The sequence below is a fragment of the Tupaia chinensis genome, unplaced genomic scaffold, assembly GCF_000334495.1.
Source record: "Tupaia chinensis unplaced genomic scaffold, TupChi_1.0 Scaffold000625_1, whole genome shotgun sequence".
NCBI classification, from domain to species: domain Eukaryota; kingdom Metazoa; phylum Chordata; class Mammalia; order Scandentia; family Tupaiidae; genus Tupaia; species Tupaia belangeri.
In genome coordinates this window covers 543,508-564,038 of record NW_006160145.1, presented here as the reverse complement: position 1 = coordinate 564,038, position 20,531 = coordinate 543,508, and the positions used below count along the sequence as shown (strand labels likewise).

General features: G+C 43.5%; 1 protein-coding gene and 1 pseudogene across 4 annotated transcripts in view; both read right to left on the bottom strand.

Annotated features, from left to right (window-relative positions):
* TTC17 (tetratricopeptide repeat domain 17) overlaps nt 1-20,531 on the bottom strand; it is a 166,630-nt gene that overhangs the window by 68,490 nt on the left and 77,609 nt on the right. For 2 of the 4 annotated variants that reach the window (XM_006159129.3, XM_027775997.1), the window contains exons 17-19: nt 6,610-6,780; nt 1,176-1,435; nt 558-711 (exon numbers count right to left, since the gene is read on the bottom strand). In XM_006159129.3, the coding sequence (XP_006159191.1) occupies nt 558-711; nt 1,176-1,435; nt 6,610-6,780 (585 nt within the window). The remainder of the gene's footprint in view (nt 1-557; nt 712-1,175; nt 1,436-6,609; nt 6,781-20,531) is intronic. The other 2 variants (XM_006159130.3, XM_027775998.1) reach the window with 1 other exon arrangement.
* On the bottom strand, nt 7,614-8,127 carry LOC106736057 (60S ribosomal protein L22-like 1 pseudogene; annotated as a pseudogene).

Genomic DNA, 20,531 nt, shown 5'->3' with positions numbered 1-20,531 from the left:
TGTCTCTCTTTGGTCAAATTAAAATAAATGGATGAATAAATAAAATTAAATAAATAATTCTTTAAAAAAAATCAATGGGCTATTTAAGCTTAAGATAATAAGAATATAAGTCAATCAATCAATGGAAAAAATCAAATAAATGTCAAAATAAACTTCTTATACCAGGGACTGGTTTCTCATTCACTCTGCCCTTTTATTTTCTCATCTGACCTTGAATTAGTCAGAAATACATCCTATGTGACCAATGAGATAGTGAAATCTGAGAAAGAAATTGGCACACTATGGGGGCCGGCAGGTGGCACAGTGATTAAGATGCTGGATTTCCACATGGCCAACAATGATTCAAATCCTGGACCTGGCGGCTTGGTTTCTCACCTTCCTTTCTTTCTCTCTCCAGTCAAATTAAAAAGAAAGGAAGAAAGAAAGAAAGAAAGAAAGAAAGAAAGAAAGAAAGAAAGAAAGAAAGAAAGAAAGAAAGAAAGAAAGATAATAATAGTAACAAATAAGAGAAACGATTCTTTGTAAAGAGAATTGGCATACTAAACACGTGAATTCACCTTGTGGCCCAGGAGAGGCCACCTTTGGGCCCGTGATCTCCAGGTTGGTTTGGGAACGATGCCCATTTTCTGCTTGATTTGCTTCTGCCTTTTTCCCAGGAGCTTTCTTATGGTCACCTTTGGGTTTCTTTACGCGTTTGACCTGGAATGTGATCTAGGAAAACAAAATCATGTCAGGGACAAATGAGACCCATTATCAAATATGTCAATGACTGCATATGGCTTTAAAAAGGACCCAGCCTTGTGCTAGGGTTAAGTTCTGTTCTTCACCAGAATACTTAAAGATCCAAATAAAAACGGCAAGTGAAATGAACAAAACAACCTGTCAAGAAGAGTGTATAAAGGAAATGGGAAAGGAAGATGTCTGAAGTGGGAAGTGACAAGCCCCCAGGCTCTGAGATTGGCTTCACACCCAGACACTTCCTCCCGCCTCCCTGAAGAGCTGGCAATGCAGAAGCAACATGAAATGCCTCCAGCGGTCGGTTCTGTGGACAGGTGGTCCCGGTGTGTGAAGGAAAGTACTGTCACACACATAACCAAAACGACACACTTCGAAAACTAGGAGCCCCCAGAGACCTGGGTTACAATTCTGTGAGGACTGAGCTGGCAAGCCCTTACCCATTCTGCTGCTTCGTCGTCTTCACTTCTGCAGTCTCCGTAGCAAGAGCTTCTGGCCACTCCATCCTGGGGACCTTTCTTCAGCACTCGTATGCCCTGCAAGTCCAAACGCCGCCCTTTCATCTCTAGTGCTCCCCCAAAGCCTTCTAGAGGCCAAGCCTGCTGGAATTCATCCACCAAAGCCAAGATCTCTTCTGACATCTTTGTTTCCTCTGAATTCTCCATCTCATCAGAACCATTGCTTTCCTCAACTACTGTACCTGAAATTCAAGGGCCAACAGGTTATTAAAAGGCTGGAATTCTTCCCCACCACTTTGGAAACAGGGGAGCTCTAGATGCAAGGGCCTGGATCCCTGAATCACTGCATGGATGGGAATCTGCCAGCTAGGAACTCCTGCCTCAGACTCTTACAGGGAAAGGAATAAACGGATATCGTGTGAAGCCCTGGAATACAGGAATGATGAGTCGCTATGGGTGAATACAGGAGGAGGCCACATGGACACCCATGCTGGGAGCTGAGGGGTAAGCATCTCTACGTCCCAGTATAACAACAGAAAACACTACTCCAAGAAGATAACCCAGAAAAACAAACAGGGAAGCCTTCCTTTAACAACTCTTATGCAAATATGTTGAGGCTCCCTTTAATCAAATAGGTATTTACTGAACACATACTATGTGCTTGTGAGACATCAGCTCACAGGCAGCCTCTACTCTAAGCCCTGAAGCACTGGAGTCATGCCTGTGTTTATAGAAGTGACCATTTACTGAGTTCCAACTGCATACCAGGTAAAATGAAATGGTCCCCTAAATTACTACCATTCTATGAAACTACTTAAAACAAAAACAAAAATAAAAACAAAACAAGGTAAGAACGGCCCAGGAATGTTAAGTAACATGCCCAAGACTTAGTAACTAGCAATGATTGAGCCAGGACATGAAAACAAGAGCCCAGCTACAAATCAGAGACCTTCCTTCCATTGCTACGATTTGCCAGGGAGGAATTCTGGACTAGATGGTGAGGTATCAAAGCCATGATTTTCGAATGTTAATGAGTGACTCAGTGTTCACTAATCCTTAGTAAAATGAGAAGTTAAAAAAAGGACGTGCGTATAAATCTGCAGCGTGCCTCTCTCTCTCTCACAAAGGAATGCGTTTGTTGGTGCGTTTGTTGGTTTAAGGCTGCCAACTGCCTACTCTTGACAAAGACTCCCCTTTATCCTGAGATCATCTTTGTACTTTTGACATGGAAATAACAGTAATAGTGGATGTTAGTTTTCTTTAAAAATTATCTTACCAGTTAGAAATTAAAGTCCCAATCCACCAAACTCCAATTTCTGTAAACTTGAAGTATGGTGAAAGAATACAGCACATGAAGCAGAGGGTCTGAGAGGAATTTTAGTTATGCCACCTAGTGATGATCTTAGGAACGGTACTCAACTTCTCTGAGTTTCAAATTTCTCATCTCTAAGATGGGCTTAATAATAACGTCTATTTCACTAGGTTAATACACAATTCATAATTCACTGTAAATTATAAAGTACTGTGAAAGGTAGTGATTATGATAATAGTTAATGCTTATTAGAGAGGAAGTAACTAGATTATGATAATAGTTAATGCTTATTAGAGAGAAAGTAACTACTCATATATTTTTTTTTTTTTGGAGAGGTGTGTGCACTCGCCAGAAAGACAGAGAGAGACAGAGAGAGGAAGCGAGAAATCACCCCCCAGGGGGGATGGCCATGCTGCAATCCCTTCTCCTCCATTCTCCTCTCGGGATCTTGGGCATGCACGCACACATACCTGGCGAGTGTCAAGTCACCGGGTCCAGGACTCCAACCGTGGTCAACTACACAGGAGTCCAGCAACATAGCCATTACGCTAACTGCTGACCCCCACTACTTGGATTTCTTTAAATTTTTCTCCCAAAATACTTTTCAAAAAAAATTTTTTTTTGAGAGAGATTTTTGCTATAGAGTACATGTGCTTGCTGGAGAGACAGAGATACAGAAGGTGAGAAATCACCCACCAAGGGGGATGGCCACACCACAATCTCTTCTCCTCCATTCTTCTCTCGGGATTTTGGGCATGCAAGCACATGCACCTGGTGTGAGTTTTAAGTCACCAGGTCCAGGACTCAAACCATGGTGGATTATGTGGGAGTCCAGCAACATAACCATTATGCCATCTGCTGGTCCCTTCAAAAATTCTTTAATAGATATGCTTGGCTTTTATTTTAATATACTATTTGTATTAGAAAATGGAAGTTATTCTGACTCTGATAAGCTTACTATAGAAGCCCACTGGTATGAACATGCTGACCTCCACCATAGTTGCTGTCTTGTAAACTTGTTGACAGTATCTAGGATTAGAAAAGGTACTCTCAGGGCCAGCCAGGTGGCATGGAGGTTAAGGTGCTGGACACCACATGGCCAATGGAGTGGTTTGGGTCCCAGACCAGTGGCTTAAAAACCCGCCAAGCACATATGTGTGCATGCAGAAAATCCCAAGAGGGGAAGAGAGAAGGGTTGCAGTGTTGCCTATCCCCTGGGGAGTGATTTATCACTTTTCCTCTCTCTGTTTCTCTCTGGTGAACACACACATCCTAACAGCAAAAATTCTTAAGAAAGGAAAAGGTACTCCCAGAATTGAATATGTAGCAAAGAAATGTTAGTACCTGAGACTAAATCTACTAAGAGTCATCAGCATACTGAATTACAGTCCGAAGAGGACTCTACCCTAAGAGACGTTTGTATGCTCTTGAAGGGACTTGGGAAATGCTGAATCTTGGTCAAGGCAACTGCACTTTATAGCAGGTATGGAGACAGAGTGGAACTACAGAGAGATATGGAACTAAAGAAACTTCAACACTATGGTATAATTTGTTTCAAGCAATAATGTGTTCATTAAAAAAAGGGAAAACAGAACAATATTTTAGTTGAGTTATATTCTGAATTGTGCTAGGCCAAAAAAAAAAAAAGACTCAATTTGGTAGCATGAATATCCTAGTCACTAAGCAGCCATGTTACTGCAGAATAGGGCTTATTTCTATAAATGAAATAGACAGCCCTTCTTCTATATTACTCAGTTTCATTTCTGTTGACTCTGAGTTCATCAAACCACCTCATGTTTGTGTGGTTGTGTGGGTGCTAGGATGTCCAAAACACCACGAGAGGCCAGCAAATGGCATGGAGGTTAAGGTGCTAGGTCCCACATGGCTGACTATGTGGTTCAAGTCCTGGACCTGGGGGCATGAAAACCATGTTGGGGGCATAAGTGTGTGTGCCCAGAATCCCGAGAAGAGAATGGAGAGGGAACTGTGGCATGATCATTGTGGGGTGATTTCTCACTTTTTCTCTCTCCCTCTGTTGAATGAACATGCCCCAGAGCAAAAGCTAAAAAAATTAAACATTAAAAAAATGGCTCACGAGGCTGCCTGGCACCAGTGACGTGTAGCCCGTACTCTAAACAAATGGGCCATCTAGAAGCATCCAGCTCTTTTGAGATGGTAAATGGGAATTAGTTTCCTTAAAACTCAATCACTCCTAGTAGAACTGATGACACTGCTTTTCAAAACCTGCAAGAGTGAAGCTTACAACTTCCCCTTTATGGCATGGCTTGTTTCTCTTAGATGTCATTTTTTATATGTAATAACTTTAGAAGAATAGAAGATTTTGTCATGCTAAGTATGTTATTCCAACCTACACAGGAGAGTAAAGGCACATTTCATTAGCAAACGTGTACTGTCCACAGAGAACATGAAGTGAAGCAGGACGCGGTACTATAAGGAGCTCAGTCTGACGGGAAACAAGACGTACGAACCGCTACTACTGCATGACATGTGCCTTGACAAAAACTAGGGCAAGACAGCCGGTGGGGCACCCGAGTGCACAGAGACCTCTGAGAGCGTCTCCCAGGGAAGGTGACATTCCAGCTGGCTCTGGGAGAGGCGCAGGGCTACACAGAAAGCAGAGGAGGCAGGGGCCCTGCCCAGCCTGTGCGGACATGGAGGCTCCAAACAGCACGTGAGGGGACCAGTGCAAGGGTTATCCTTCCTGCTAAGCAGAGGACTAGTGGGTGGTGTCGCTGGAGAGGAGACGGGGGCCAGGCTGCCTCATATCCCACACAAAGACATTTACACTCTTCCTGTAGCTAGTGGAAAACCAGTAGAAATTTTAAACCAAAGGCAACTTACCTGATCACATCTGCATTTTAGAAATGACTCTGAACACACGAGAATCTAGCACCCGTGGATGCGTCTGCTTTATAACTTCTGCGTCTATTACACATGTCCCTCTTTCTCCTCCACGCACACATACGGTCTCTCTCACATAAAAGACTGGATTTAGAGAACCAAATTAAGAGACTGTCTCAATGGTGCAGGCAGGAATGAAGAAAGTCTGAACTGAGGCAGTGGTAGAGGGAGAAGAACGGATAAGACAATTCAACATGTGAGAGAGAATGCCTGGATGTCGGGGTGCCCAGGTGAGTCATGGGGCCACGGACAGTGACCAGGAATATAGAATTTGAAGCAATTTAGGAAATAGGGAGAAAATAGGACAGGTTTAAGTGTGGAAATGTTAACTTGGCACTGCCTGTGGCACATCTAGATAAAGAGTTCACTAAAGAGGTGGAAGGCCTGCAGTGGTACCGAGCATCCACGCTGCAAATGAAGATCTGCAGCCACTGGTGTCACCTGGTGTATCTGAAGGTATCTGAGTCACCAAGAGATGACACGAGGGATCAGACGAGTGGACCAAGGCTGGGATCTTGGGTTAACTTAACAAACACAGGGCAGAATAAAGAGCAAGTGAAGGAAACTGAGACGGCTTGAGGATAGGAGAGAATTAAGCACATGATGTTCCAGAAGCCAAGAGGGGAGGAGAGTCTGAGGAAGCGGGAGCTGTACACAGCTGCAAATGCAGTGAAGGGGTCAGGTCAGAGGAACAGTGCAAAGAAGCTGTTCTTTTTGGCAAGTCTGAGGTGACTGATCTTAGTAGGAATGGTTCAGTGCCACACAGGTCAAAATGTGGTCCTAAAATGGAATCTCAGAGGGTCTGGTAAGTATGCCTCTTGTTTCGAGTTTTCAGATTTGATTGGGTTAGTGTAAATATAACGTATCTTCCTTTTTTTTTTTTATGACTTACTCAATAGAGTAATGACATTAAGAAGAAAGGCTGGTGTATATATAAGTGAACTGAATTTGTTCTAGCAGAAGACGACACTGAGGTGGAGAAAACAGGAAGTGTGAAGGGCATGTCCACATTACGGCTTGTCTTCTGCCTCCCTGTGAGGGCCTCCCTCGTGACTCTGCAATGTAATGAGCGACTGGAACAGAAGAAAACAGACTCTTGAAAGCAAGCACAGGAAAGGCGAAGCTTCAAGCTTGAGAGTTGATTTTTTTCCCAGAAGCACAGCTCAGGTCAAATCAACTTACTTTCAAGTCTAAGGGCATCTGAGTCCCTCCCTGAGTTCCCAACAGAGAGTACAGGGTCCTCCTCTGTGTCTCTCTCAGAGGGCTCTTCTTCAGCAGCATCCTGTGACTGTGGGCTGTCATAATATTTCTGTTTGTCATGGCTGTTGTCCAGGGTTTTCTCATGACAATTACCTCAATGACAAGAGACACAGACAGAACACATTAGAAACAGCTCTCTTGTGCAGTACTGTAGCGCAAGGTCCCAAAATAACAAGAACAAAAAGGTGACAATGCTAATCTTTGTCTAGTGGATCACACAGAAATCAGTGAGCTAGAGAACCCGAAGCCAGATCATCACTGTGACTCAAGACTTTTTAATGAAGTTACGATTATAAGAACCAAGGATCTGAAGCTGGGGGAGTGGGAGTGTGTGTGGATGGGCTGTAGCAAAGACCAATCCTTAAGATCTCGTTCAATTGCTAAGAACTATTTCCTCAAGGTTAAAAAACAGTAACAAAAAGTTTTCCTTCTAATTGCCTGTCAAAGGTTAGGGATGACAGATCAGTACCTGAATAAGTCTGAGACAGATAAATTATAACAGAGAAATATACTATTCTTGTAGCTTAAAGTGAAAGATCCATCAGGAAGATGAAAGATTATAAAAAAACTAAAACCCAAGAAATTAAAGGGAGTTGATGGTGGAATCGACACTTAAGACTGTAATATAACAAATACATCTTTTTTTTTTTTTTTTTTTAAAGTTTTTCTTTGCTATAGAGAGCATGCACTCGCTGGAGAGACAGAGAGAGGCAAAGAACCAGAAAGCAAGAAATCATCCTCTGGGAAAATGGCCTCATTGCAATCCCTCTCCTCCATTCTCCTCTCAGGATCTTGGACATGCATGCACATTCACCTGGCCTGAGGTTTTATTTTTTTAAATAAATAAATAAATTAATTAATTAATTTTACAAGCAGTGATTTTTATTCATTAATAAAGTAAGTCTATTTGCAGATGATTCTCTCTCATGTACCCTGCATGCTTTACTAAGTCAGCAAAGCCCGGTAAGGCGACCCTTCAACTAAGACTCTGACCCTTCATCTTGACTAATCTGGAAGTAATGAAGTTCGTACGTCTCCTTGTCAGATGCAATCACAACGAAGCCAATCACGAAGGTAGTTTTTCTTCAGGTATTTCTTGGTGAGGTATTTCAAATACCTTTTAGAGAACTGCTTCTCAGAAACGACTGGGATTTCATTCTCGAGGCGTTCAATGCGAACTACATTCCCAAGGTTGCCAGTTTTCCCAGTGACTTTAACCTTTCCTTGCAGAGACTGTTCAAAATGTCCAGAGTCAAAAATTCCGTCTTCTACTGGATGAGTAAGGTCCAAACTAAACTTCCAGGTTGACCTCTTAGGCTTCTTGTCTTTCTGTGGCGCCGTCTTGGCAGCCAGCCGTGCAGTGAGAAAGCCCTGGCCTGAGTTTTTTAAGCCACCAGGTCCAACCGCAGTCCAACTACTTAGGAGTCCAGCAACGTAACCATTATGTCATCTGCTGGTCCTGTAGTATAATACGTTTATTTCTCAGGTCAGTCAGGTGGTGTGGTAGTTAGGGCTGGCTGGATCCCACAGGGCCAACTGTGCGGTTTGACTCTCAGACCTGGCAGCTTGAAAAACATGCTGGGTTCGAGTACACATATGCCCAAAGTCCTGAGAGGAGCGTGGAGAAGGGATATGGCATGGTCATTCCCCCAGGGGAAGGGTGCTTTCTCACTTTCTCTCTCTCCCTCTCTCTCTCTCTTCTACATATTGCATGTGCTCTATGGCAAATTAAAGAAAAAAAAAACTTTAAAAAAGTCTTTTTCTTTTGAAAAGCATGTGGATAAAGACTTATCTAAGTATAAAATATTAAACCTTGAAATGTAAATCTAGCATATACAGTGAAAGACACAACTTTCCTACTAGAAGACAAATCTTTGGTTAAGAGTGTTTAAGTAACTGTCCTTTATTATCAGAACAAACTTGCTCTAAAGCTTATTTATTTTAAAAAATAATTATTTTATTTAATATTTATTCTTTCATTCATTTTAATTTGACCAGACACACACACATGCACACACACACACACACACATGACAGAGAGAGAGAGACAGAGAGAGAGAGAGAGAGAGAAGGCCACCAGGTCCAGGACTCAAACTGTGGTCAGCCAGCACCTTAACCATCACACCACCTGCTGGTCCCCTCTAAAGTTTATTTTTAAGAGAATGTCATCTCAAAGAGACATGTGTGCCCAATCAAGCTCTCTCTGTACCAAAGGGGGTATAAGAAATATCCTTTTGAATCTGACAGCCCCTTTAGATTCTATAATTTAAGCAAGTAGATCACAGGCCATTTTCCTTACTGTACCAAGAAAATGTAATGGACTCAAAAGTTGTTCCAACGTCGTGAGATTACAGTAAGGGGAACCCGGGGTCAGGGAGTCCCTGTCCACTTTCCAGTTCTGTATGATCACACACCTGCGGCTACTACATCCCACAAGGCTTGTCAGACACTGAGGACCTTTGTTTCAAGAGTTTTAGTTCTCGAGGAACTTACAGGCAACTTGGGGAAGAGTAAATACAACCACCAACACTGAGGCAGCCTGCTGCCCGATAAGGGCTTCACCCAGCAAGCTTGGAGGAGGTGCGGCATGACTTCTGAAGGAAAGGCAGGAAGTCATGATGCATCTTTGCATAGAAACACATAGGAAAATACACGTCATCACTTTCCAGATGATCTAATACAAGGAGGGAGCTGCAATGTGTCAAGTGGCTTGACTTTTTCTTCCACTTAATTTTCATTAAAATGTTGCAAAGTTTTTATTTTTTTTTCCCTTTTCTCTTGTCAGTGAGTGCATGTGCTCACCAGAGAGAGGGAGAAGGCACTCCCCAATGGAGCAGGGCCATGCCACAACCCCTCTGCCTCCATTTCTCCTTCCCGTCAGGACCCCGGGTACATATGCACACAGGCCCAGTGTGTTTTTCAAGCTGATGGGAGCAGGATCCAAACCGCCATTAGCTGTGTGGGATCCAGAGTCCTGTGCACTGTGCGATGGGACGGTGCTACTGCTTCAGCAGAAAAAATAGAGACGGCCTTATTCTCGTCAAGGAACAATAATATGCTGGGAAATGACAGGAACAAGAATTCTCATTCGTCTGGGAGGCAATGAGAAGTACAATTTGTCAGAGACAGGGGTGTGGGATGTGTCTATGTGTGTGCTGTGTGGTGTGTGTACATGAGCAGGTGTGTGCATGCCCACGGAGGGCTGATGGGAAAGAAGCCAGAAGCGATGTCAGCCACTTTCCTTTTCTAGACTCTTCTGTGAAAGGACAGAGGTCTGCCCCCATTTTGATATGCCTCCGTTTCTGTTTTCCCTGCCTTGCACACGCATTTAAGTACAGGGGAGCTAAGCGTAGGAGTGATAAAACAGGGTGAAGACAGCAATCGGCACCTGCACACCCAAACGATTAGAGTTTACTATGAAGAACATCTACTTCTCAGAGACAGTTCTTAACTGGGATATAAATAAGCATGACTTCCAAAAGCAAGAGGAAACACTGGTGACGACAATGTGGTTTAGAGCATTTCTACCTTGGTGCAGGCTGTGTAAAATGTAACATGACAAAGGCAAAGGACAGGCCTTTAACGCTAAAGCCTAGTGAAATTCCGTGTTTTCCAGAGTTGGCTTTCTCTCCCAACATTTGCACTCTTTCTCATCCTCTTCCCACTGTAAATATTAATTGGTTTCATCTTTTAAAATATCTGAAGTATAAAAAGAAGTGCCTTATTGGTAATTTATAAGATATAATTTGCATAAGACCCTAAAGCTAAAAGATCCTTAGTCCTCCTGCACAACCTCAAATTCAGATGCGTTTTGAAGCAAGCCTTGTGCAGCCTAAGAATGCCCTTCATCTCAGGGAACTGGGGCGACCATCTCTTAGAAGGAGCGTAGAAGAAGGATTAGAATGGAAGAAAGAACTAGAGGTTTTGGTTTCTGTTAGGTTATTTCTGGGAAGTAGGCAGTAACAAAGTGATTCAACAAAACTACACGCTTTAAGATTAGAACTAGTAATATTAATTTTCACAGGCTGACATCAGGCTGAGAGTTGAAAACAGAGTAGTTTAGAGTTCTGGTGCGATTTGTATAAGTAGCCAGATTAATAACAGAAAGTCGAATTGCTTCATTTTTAATTACTTCTTCTAGTTGTTAAAGGGGAAAGTGAAGCACTTCAGAAAGAACTAATCTTTGTACAGGTCTGTTTCAGCTTAAAGGGAAACTAAACGAGTTGCTGACATGGGAAAATATTCGTTGCTTTCCCAACAGAGGTGAATGGTATTCTCATTAAACAAATGCAGGGAAACCAGCAGTTAGTGTAATGGCTATGTTGCTGGACTCCCATGTAGTCGACCGCGGTTCGAGTCCTGGACCTGGTGGCTTAAACTCATGCTGCGCGTTTATGTGTGTGTGCATGCCCAAGATCCCAAGAGGAGAATGGAGGAGAAGGGAGTGCGGTGTGGCCATCCCCCCTGGGGGGTGATTTCTCGCTTTCTGTCTCTGTCTGTCTTTCTGGCGAGCGCATGTGCCCTATAGCGAAAACCTCTCCATAAAACAAAAAGAAAAACAAAAAACAAATGTAGGAAAATATTGGAGAGGAACTAATGGAAAGACACCTGGAAAGAACAAGTCCCCCTCTACGCATGTGGCTTACTTTTTGCTGACACAAAAATAAGGGATTCTCTGGCTTAGATTAACCTTGAGAGGTTTTTGCCTTTGTTTTGGATAGGGACCACATGAATAAAATGCTTTCAATAACAAGGTTCCAGGTGAAGTACTTTTCTGTACTTAACACACTGTGCTTGCTTGGAAAGCACAGAGCAGCTAATTCAAACCTTGGCAGTTTGGTTGTTCTTAGAACTAAGAGACTACAAGGCGATACCAACTAACTGCAAAACCCCAAGGAGGGCATTTCTGAATCTGGAGCTGCTATGAGATCTTAGACATAGCCATGTCCTTTCCCGGGCTTACAGGAGCTCCTGCATAAATTGGGTTATTAATATTAACCTATCCTACAAGGGTGTTCTGAAAAACAACTAAATATTTAATATCCCTTGTCGAATTATAAGTGCCCTGAAGGATGAAGGCAGAATTTATCCTGTGGCTGAAAGTCGTTCAGAGCAAACGGAGTTCTCAGGAACTCCTACCATCGTAAACGTTAGGGAAATGTCCTGTCTCCTCATATTAATTCTGTCGACCAAGTTCCTAGAAGAGCATTTCCCACTTTCTAACACAGCTGGGTCACAGCTTGCGTGTTAAAAAGAAATCTTACCTTCCAAGTCTCTTAAGTTGGTAAAAAGAACCCTGGTTGGTTCCTTAGGATCCTTTAGGGTTAGTTACAGTAAAGACATGCCACACATGAACCGAGAAGCGTCACAACTTCCTAAGAGTCAAGGGGACACAGCCAGCACCATGGCAAGTTCTCGTGGTTCCCTCAGCGTTATGCACAGAGGGTCTGCGGGCCCAGAGTGAGCAGAGCCAGGCTGCGGGACTGAATCTCGTCTCTACGACTGGCTCTGTAAAGCAGGATGAGCTGTCCTTAACCACCCTGCGCACTGCTTTCTCATCGGGAAATTCAGTTCCCTAACAGTATCTACTTCATTAGGTTGTGGAGAATTCAATGTAAAATTAAATGCAGACACACAGAAATAAGAGTTCAAAAACTAAGAAAATGGGCAACTTAATTGTAGGGACAAAGTCTGGAGTTGAGTATTATATCCCAGAGTTCAATCTGGAAGATCTTTCCCTCAACAGAAACAGAAGAAAGATTAAGTACATGAGTCTGAACTGATGAAACAGCATTCTGTGACTTGACTAAGATATTGCTGCTTTTATTCTACGCTTTGTTGTCCAGTTTTAAGGATTTTTATCCTGTCTTGAGCTGTCGATAGATTCATGTACCTACTATTTGAACAAAATACTAACCTGTTTCTAGGCTTCAAATTTCAAGGAAATATCCTTACCAGTTCAAAACTGCCTTTCTTGAAACCACCAGCTGAACTTGCTGTTGAAAGTAGTTAGATTACTTATGATATGGTGTGGTCAACAAAATGTTGGGAGAAAAGGAATTGAAGACAACTGTAGACAGCAGAGATAGTGTAATAAGAGAGTGGAATAGGGCAGAGGGTCAGACATGGGGTAAAAAACATATATATATGTGAAAGTAGTAATGGAATTTTATGGATGATTATATGCATGATTAAGCCACTATGCAGTTTACTCTAGAGAGGAAACCACATTTAGTATGTTGTGATGATGCTCAGGGAATGAATGTAAATTAAAAAAAAAAATTCAGAGGAAAAAAATACTAAAACTGTTACCAAAATTTAAAGAAAAAACTCTGTATTTGATGATCACAGTAAGCTATATAGTCCCAGCTAGGTACTATTTTATAGTATGTTCATTCTACTCACTGAGGTTTATGCCTAAAGTCAGACTTGGGTTCTTGTATATGTATATATCAGCTGTGCTTGCTATTGCAAATATTTAGACAAATTAAGTTCATTAGCAAATCAATTAAATGGGGGAGGAGGATAGGCATAGAAAGCAATCATGGATACCAGAGACAATGGGAGGAGGGTTGGATAGGGCAGAGGGTTAGGGATAGGGAATCAAGGATGGCAAAAACAAAAACAAAAACAAAAACGCAAAATATACAAGACATAAGAAATGAAAAATTGTTTGTTGATAACACGTATGTTGATGTGCTTGATTGAGCCAACAGACAGTGTATTTCGGATGAAAAATTCAGTTTGTATACTGTAATGATGTATAGCATATTAATGTTAAAAAAAGAAAAATAAATTAATAAACAAAGAAAAAAAAAGAAAGTAAAAAAAAAAAAGAATTGGAACAAGGCCTAACACATGATAAACTATTATTATTAGCGTTGTCTCCCTGAAATACAGCAATAAATAAGAAATCATCCCAAGGCAAGTTTTTAAAAGAATGATTTAGTTTCATTTGTTTTTATTTTTAATTTGCTATAGGACACATGCACTCACCAGACAGAGACAGAGAGAGAGACAGAGAAACAGAGAAAGCAAGCCACCAGGTCTGACTGTAGCCAGCCATGGGAGAGTTCAGTGCCCCAACCACCATGCCACCTGCTGGACCCAAAAGTTATTTATTTCTTTTTCAGCTAAAGCTAGTTCACAATCTTTAGTGTACTCAATTGGCTATTAGAAGTGATCAGAGTGTGGGTCTAATTTCAACTTTCAGTGTGTGTGTGTGTATGTGTGTGTGTGTTAAGGGGTAGGAGGTGCAACAGGCAGTAGAGAGCTCATTTCTATCAGTCTTCTGAAGGAAAACAGCAATTAATTCAGATTAAACTACTCCCTTATCTAAGCCCTAAGATACTTAGATTTGAAAATTAGCTGCAGTTTGCTCTGTGCTCTCTAAAGGGCATTAAACAGATGAGATGATGTGAACTCACTGCCTTACAGTATGAAAATAGGCTACAGGGGCCGGCAGGTGTTGTGGCAGTGAAGGGCACTGGACTCCCATATGGCCGACCGTGGTTCGAGTCCTGGACCTGGAGGCTTGCCTTTTGACTTTTCCCCCTTCTCTCTCTGTCTCTCCCTCCAGAAATATTTCATATACATACATACATATATATATGTGTGTGTGTGTGTGTATATATAAAGTTAAATATTAAAACAAAGAGTGTTAAGCTTTAAAAAAATAGGCTAACAGAGACTATACTAGGCTGAATTAACATTTAACGAGAGAGACAGAAAGAGAGAAATCCCCAGGGGAAATGGCCATAGAACAATCCCTACTGGCCCATCCTCCTCTGGGGATCTTGGGCTTGCATTCACATGTGCTCAGCATTAGTTTTAAGCCACTGGGTGTCCGGGTGTCCAACCACGGCCAACTGTGTGGGAGTCCAGTGACATAACCGTACCTGTTACGCCATCTGCTGTTTCCACCTCTTTGCTCTTAATGACTCCCTCTAGGTTGCTTATTTTTAATTTTTATTTAAAAAATTTATGCCTTATATGAGCAAGAAAGTGAGAAACAGAATTATGTTACAGAGCCCTGTAATGGCAGCAGTTTCCATTAATGGTGTTTCCCAAGGCTCCCCTGGCAGGAGGACAGTAGTCTCGCTCCATCGCAGACAAAGAACAGAGACGTAAACTGATCTGCCCTGGTGTAAGGCTTCTGCTAAGGCACGATGTGGATTCACACCCAGGAATGCTGCCACTGGGAAAGGTCTGGACTGAGGAGCCCTGAAGCCACAGTTCCCCCCCAAGCCTTCAGCCAGGCTTGGATAACAGGCAAGCACAGGCCCTGGATATTCAGGGAGGTCTCTGCTAAGGCACGATGTGGATTCACACCCAGGAATGCTGCCACTGGGAAAGGTCTGGACTGAGGAGCCCTGAAGCCACAGTTCCCCCCCAAGCCTTCAGCCAGGCTTGGATAACAGGCAAGCACAGGCCCTGGATATTCAGGGAGGTCTCTGGACTTAAAATGGGAACCTCCCTGTGTAGGATTACCTTGCAGAGGGTCATATTTTACTGTTGCAATGCCATCCAATCCCTCTAGCTTTTGTCTTACTGCCCAACTCTCTCCTCCTCCAACAAATTTCTTCTCATGGTATAAGAGTAATACTTTTATATATATTTTTTACTTTTTGTTATAGGGTGCATGCACTCACTAGAGAGAGATAGGGACAGAGACAGAGAGAGAGGGGGAAAATTAAAGATGACCCCCTGACCCCTGGAGAGAAGGCCATACCACAATCTCTTCTCATCTCTTTTTGGGCTTTATTTTGGGTGGGCATGCACGCACATGTGTCCAGTACGATTTTCAAGCTGCTGGGTCAAGGACTTGAACAGGCAGCCAACTATGTAGGATCCAGCACCTTAACCTCCACAACACCTGCTGGCCCAAGACTAATATTCTTATTATGTCACCTATTACATTGCATTGTCACTAAAATCATGATGCATTTTTGCATAGAAAAACGCATGATGATGTCACTGATGATCTAATGTAATACATTTCTGAGATGTGAACAATAATTAAACCGATAATGCAATGGGAGTTATTATTCAAGTTTGACGGCAAAGTCATAAATACTGGAACCGAGGCCTTTGTGAACAGTGGAATGTTCTAAAGGTTTTCTTATAGCCCTGCTCGAATAGCCTACATTTTCTTCTTTTTAGAAAATGTCCAGAGCATGTGTACACTTGTCTGAGAGAGGAATCAGGAGAGGGAGAAAGAGAGAAAGTGAGAAAGCACCCCTGGGAGGGACGGCCACACTGCAACCCCTTGTCCTTTCTCCTTTGGGGATTTTGGGCACACACACACAAACACCCCGCATATTTTTCAAGCTGTCGCATCCAGGACGTGAACTGCACAGTTAGCCATATGGGATCCAGCTGCCTTACCCACCATGCCGCTGGCTGGCCTTAGGCTTCTACTTCTTCTGCCTTTTAGAAAAGTGGTCTTACAGGAAGCTTTCTGGTGAGCGGAATGAAGTATAAGGTGTTTGGGTGGAAAATGCAGATAGCATCACCCTCTTAACAGGTAAGTGGCTTTTTATAGCATCTTTCTCCTTCCCTCTCTATCCAACTGCACTTAAAATTATGCAGCTATAAAATCAAAACGGTTTGGAAACTTAGAAACACGTTGTGAATGTTTCATTTTATTATAATTTAAACTGTCTCATAACATTACTTCATGATACTTCTTTAGTAAAATAAAGCCTGTTTTTAGAAAAGGCAGTAGAAGTGTACCTTCCGGTTGTCCACCACCGGGGGTGGGGGGGACTGGCTGCATTACTTACAGCTAGGGGAGCAGGAGAGGGCCTGGAAGCGCGTGTAACTGGTATGGTTGTGTGGTGGGGGAGAAGGTTACGGGGAAGAGCTGCTACACAAAATGGCTTTGAAGTATTCTCAAGAAACTTCTACCATGGGTGGCAGGAGGGGCTTTGGTACCACACCGGATAATAGATACACTTGAAAGAAATGTGTGGGGAAAACACTGTGATGACTTCTTCCTTCAGAGGCTGTGACAGAGGCCAGAGGACCTTTCACCAAGAGTGACGTTCCATGACATGAAGCTTTACCATGCCACTTGGGCAAATCAATTCACTTGTCTGTTTGTTTTTTTTTTTTTTAATCTAAATCAGAGAGCTCAGCTACTCTAAGCGGGTACTTAGGAACCACCGTCAATGAAACTGCTAATGGAAGCATGCAGACCCCCTTGGATCCAGGGGACGCCTAGGCTGCTGACCATAGCTGAGGGACAAGTGAAGATGTCTCACCCTCGTGGCCCTGTGCTGTCCTCTCCTTGGTGATGACAAAAGAAATTATATTGACAGAGGTAATGGCTACTTAAATTGGTCCTCATCCAGCAATTACTGCTGAACAAAATTCCTGGCAGGAGGTTTTAAAGTAAAGGTTATGTTACTAGCTAGGCTTAAAGGTGCAGTACAGGGCCAGCCTGGTGGTTGCACGGGCTGGATTTCACACAGCCAGTCTGCGTGGTTCAAGTCCTGGACTGGCAGCTTGAAAGCCACACCAGGTGCATGTGTATGCATACCCAAGATCTCAACAGGAGGGAGAGATGGAGGAGAGAGGACTGCAGTGTGACCATGCCCCACTGGGGGTGCTTGCTTGCTCCCCCCGCCCCTTCTGATGAACAAACATGTCCTCTGTTGAATTAAAAAAAAAAAAAAAAAAAAGGGGATTTCTTAGAAAACAAAAAAAACAAACGAATTTTTTTCCGCCCGTGTGATTAAAAAAAATGTCCCCTTTTTAATTAAAAAAAAAAAAAAAAAAAGGGCATTGCTAGATAGGAAACAGAACAGGCTAAAGACCTGAACATCGCAATTTCTGGTTTACCTCCTGATGAGGTGAGTGGGTCAGCAAGAGATTTTTAAAAAGCTAAGAAAAGCACGCGACCCCAAATATGTGCTCACACACTTGTGTGTGGATTTCCCTTCGGTTACATTTTTTAAAGAATTATTATATTTAACTTTATTTATTCATTTATTTTAATTTGACCAGAGAAGAACAGAGCAAGAGCGAGAAGGAAAGTGAGAAAGCAAGCCACCAGATCTGGGACTCGAACCACGGTTAGCCATATGGGAGCCCAGCGCCCTTAACCACCACGCCACCTGCCAGCTCCCCCTTCGACTACATATTCTGGAGCTGAATTCTCTCCTAGAGCACGCTTCATTCATGGTGGGGGAATCTGCTCTGCCCAGAGCTGAGAGCTGACAGGCTTCAGCAGACCTTCCCTCCCAGCCTCCTCTTAGAGCAGGAAAGGGGAAGAAGCTGACATCTGTGCTGGGGTCTCGTCATGGAGTGTTCTCCAGCATGGCTAAGGGAGGAAGCAACGTCAGGGCCTGAGACACAGACGCCACGAGATGCAGGCTGTGTTAGACGCGGCTTCAGTGATGGACTGAAGTTCTGGCAGCGGTAACTTCCCCTAGAAATGTGAAAGACACATCGTGTCTCTAAACGAGCGGATTTAAACATTAAGTAAGTTTATCCTAAGAAAGCTTTCCACACAGACTACATTAAAAAAGAAGGAAAAGTGAAACTGCCATAGCTCTTTTTATGATTTAATTTAAACCCCTGCCTTACTTCAGCCGAGGGAAATGTTCTTTAAGCAAGGAAACTGGGAACAAGCCTGACAGATCTCAGACTTATCCACTTACCCATACAAACAGCATTTGTTACTGAGAGGGTCCAAAGAGATATCAGTCTGTAACTTTTATTAAAAACAATGGGAGAAAAAAATATATAGGCACTTATTTTAAAAAGAACTTGGGACCAGCAGTCAGTGTAATGGCTATGTCACTGGACTCCCATGTAGCCAACCACAATTAGAGTCCCGGACCCGGTGACTTAAACTCACGCCGGGCGCGTGTGCATGCGCGCCCAGGATCCTGAGAGGAGAATGGAGGAAAAGGGATTGCAGGGTGGCCATCCCACCGGGGGGTGATTTCTCACTTTCTGTCTCTCTGTCTCTCTCTGTCTTTCTGGCGAGTGCATATACCCTATAGTAAAAACTTCTCCAAAACAAAAACAAAAACAAAAAAAAACGGGGGGTGGGGGGGAGAGGACTGGGACCAGCTGATAGAGTGGTAGTTAAGGCTGCTGGGTCCCACATGGCTGACTGTGCAGTTCAAGTCCCAGACCTGGCAGCTTGAAAAACATGCCAGGCATGTATGCAGGTATGCCAAAAACCCCAGAGAGAGAGAACCCTAGGAAAATAGAGAAGGGATTGCAGCATGGCCATCTTCCCTGGGGAGTGATTTGTCACTTTCCCTCTCTCTCTTTCTTTCTAGTGAGTACACGTGCTCTGTAGCAAATCTTGGGGAGGAAAAAAAGACTGGCTGCATTATTTACAATGAGGGGAGCAGGCAAGGTACATGGCAGAAGAGGGCCTTGAAGCACGGTAACTGGTATGGCTGTGTGCTGGGGAGGAGAGTTATGGGGAGAGCTGCAGAAAACAATGCAGGGCACCCGGAAAGCTGGGTGTATGTGGAAGAGACTACCCACAATGCAGCCTCAGACACCCAGACTTGATATGGTTTTGATGGACTTTGCAAAAGGTCTGCGATATTAAAGATCTTATGCAGTTAGTGAGCGTAAATTCAGCACATCTCAGATTCAATCACACACCCTTACAGTGAGTACGCTTCACTTGATTCTTAATTTAGAAATAAACATGGGGCCAGCTGGTGGCGTGGTGGTGAAGGCAGCTGGATCTCACATGGTACAGATCCCACATCGTGGATCCCATACTGTGTGGTTTGAGCCCTGGACCTAGTGGCTTGCAAATGACACAGGGCCTGTGCGTGTGTGTGCACGTATGCATGTGTGTGCCCAAAATCCCTAAAGGAGGGAGAAGTGGAGAAGAAGGTATTGCTGTGTGGCCATCCCCAATAAGGGGGTGGTTTCTCATCCCCCTACCCCGACGTCTCTCTGGCCATCGCAAATGTCTTCTGGCAAATTAAAATAAGTAAACAGACAGGACGGGATAGGACAGGAGACACCTGCAGAGACGGGGCAGAGGCTTAGACTCCTACCTACCCTAACCTTGAGGGCTGCCGCTGGCCTCTCCCTTGTCCTGCTGTGAATGAGTGGCTGCTGATGCCGAGGACAGGAATGGAGCAGGAAATCCGCACCTTAATCCCAGTCCTCTTCTTCACACTGCGAGTGGATGAGGCCACGGGGGGAAAGGAGCCTGCTGTCGGAAGCACGGGTCTGTCAGGCTTGCCTTTCTTCCTAGAGCGAGGAGACAGTGCGAGGCCCGGCTGACAAGGGCTTAGGGCTGCTGAAGTCTCTTTCACTCCTCAGATTAAGTGAATTTATAAGGACAGCATCTTCACTTGACAACCCAAGATCCTAGTCAGTCCATAACCGATCAGGACTTGACTCCAGTAATATCCATAGGACCCAGGTACAGAACAAAGAGCAAGCAGTAGGAACTGGCCTTTTCATTGGTATGGGCAGAATGGTATTTACTTATAAAAATCAGTTATTTAATTTTACTCATTTATTCTAATTTGATGAGAGAGAGAGAGAGAAAGTAGAAAAGCAAGCTACCGGCACCAGCAGTTGGTATAATGGCTATGTCGCTGGACTCCCATGTAGTCGACTGTGGTTCAAGTCCTGGACCTGGTGGCTTAAACTCATGCCGGGTGCGTATGCGTGCGTGCCCAAGACCCGCTACACGTCTCTGTTTCTACGTCTCTGTCCTCCTCCCTCGAGTCTTCATTCAAACAGCACTTTCTCAGTGGCAGTCCTCAGTCCCTTGAGGTCTCCAAGCCCTGTGGCACTTTTCCCCACAGAACTTATATTAAATGATTTATGTTTATCATTTATTC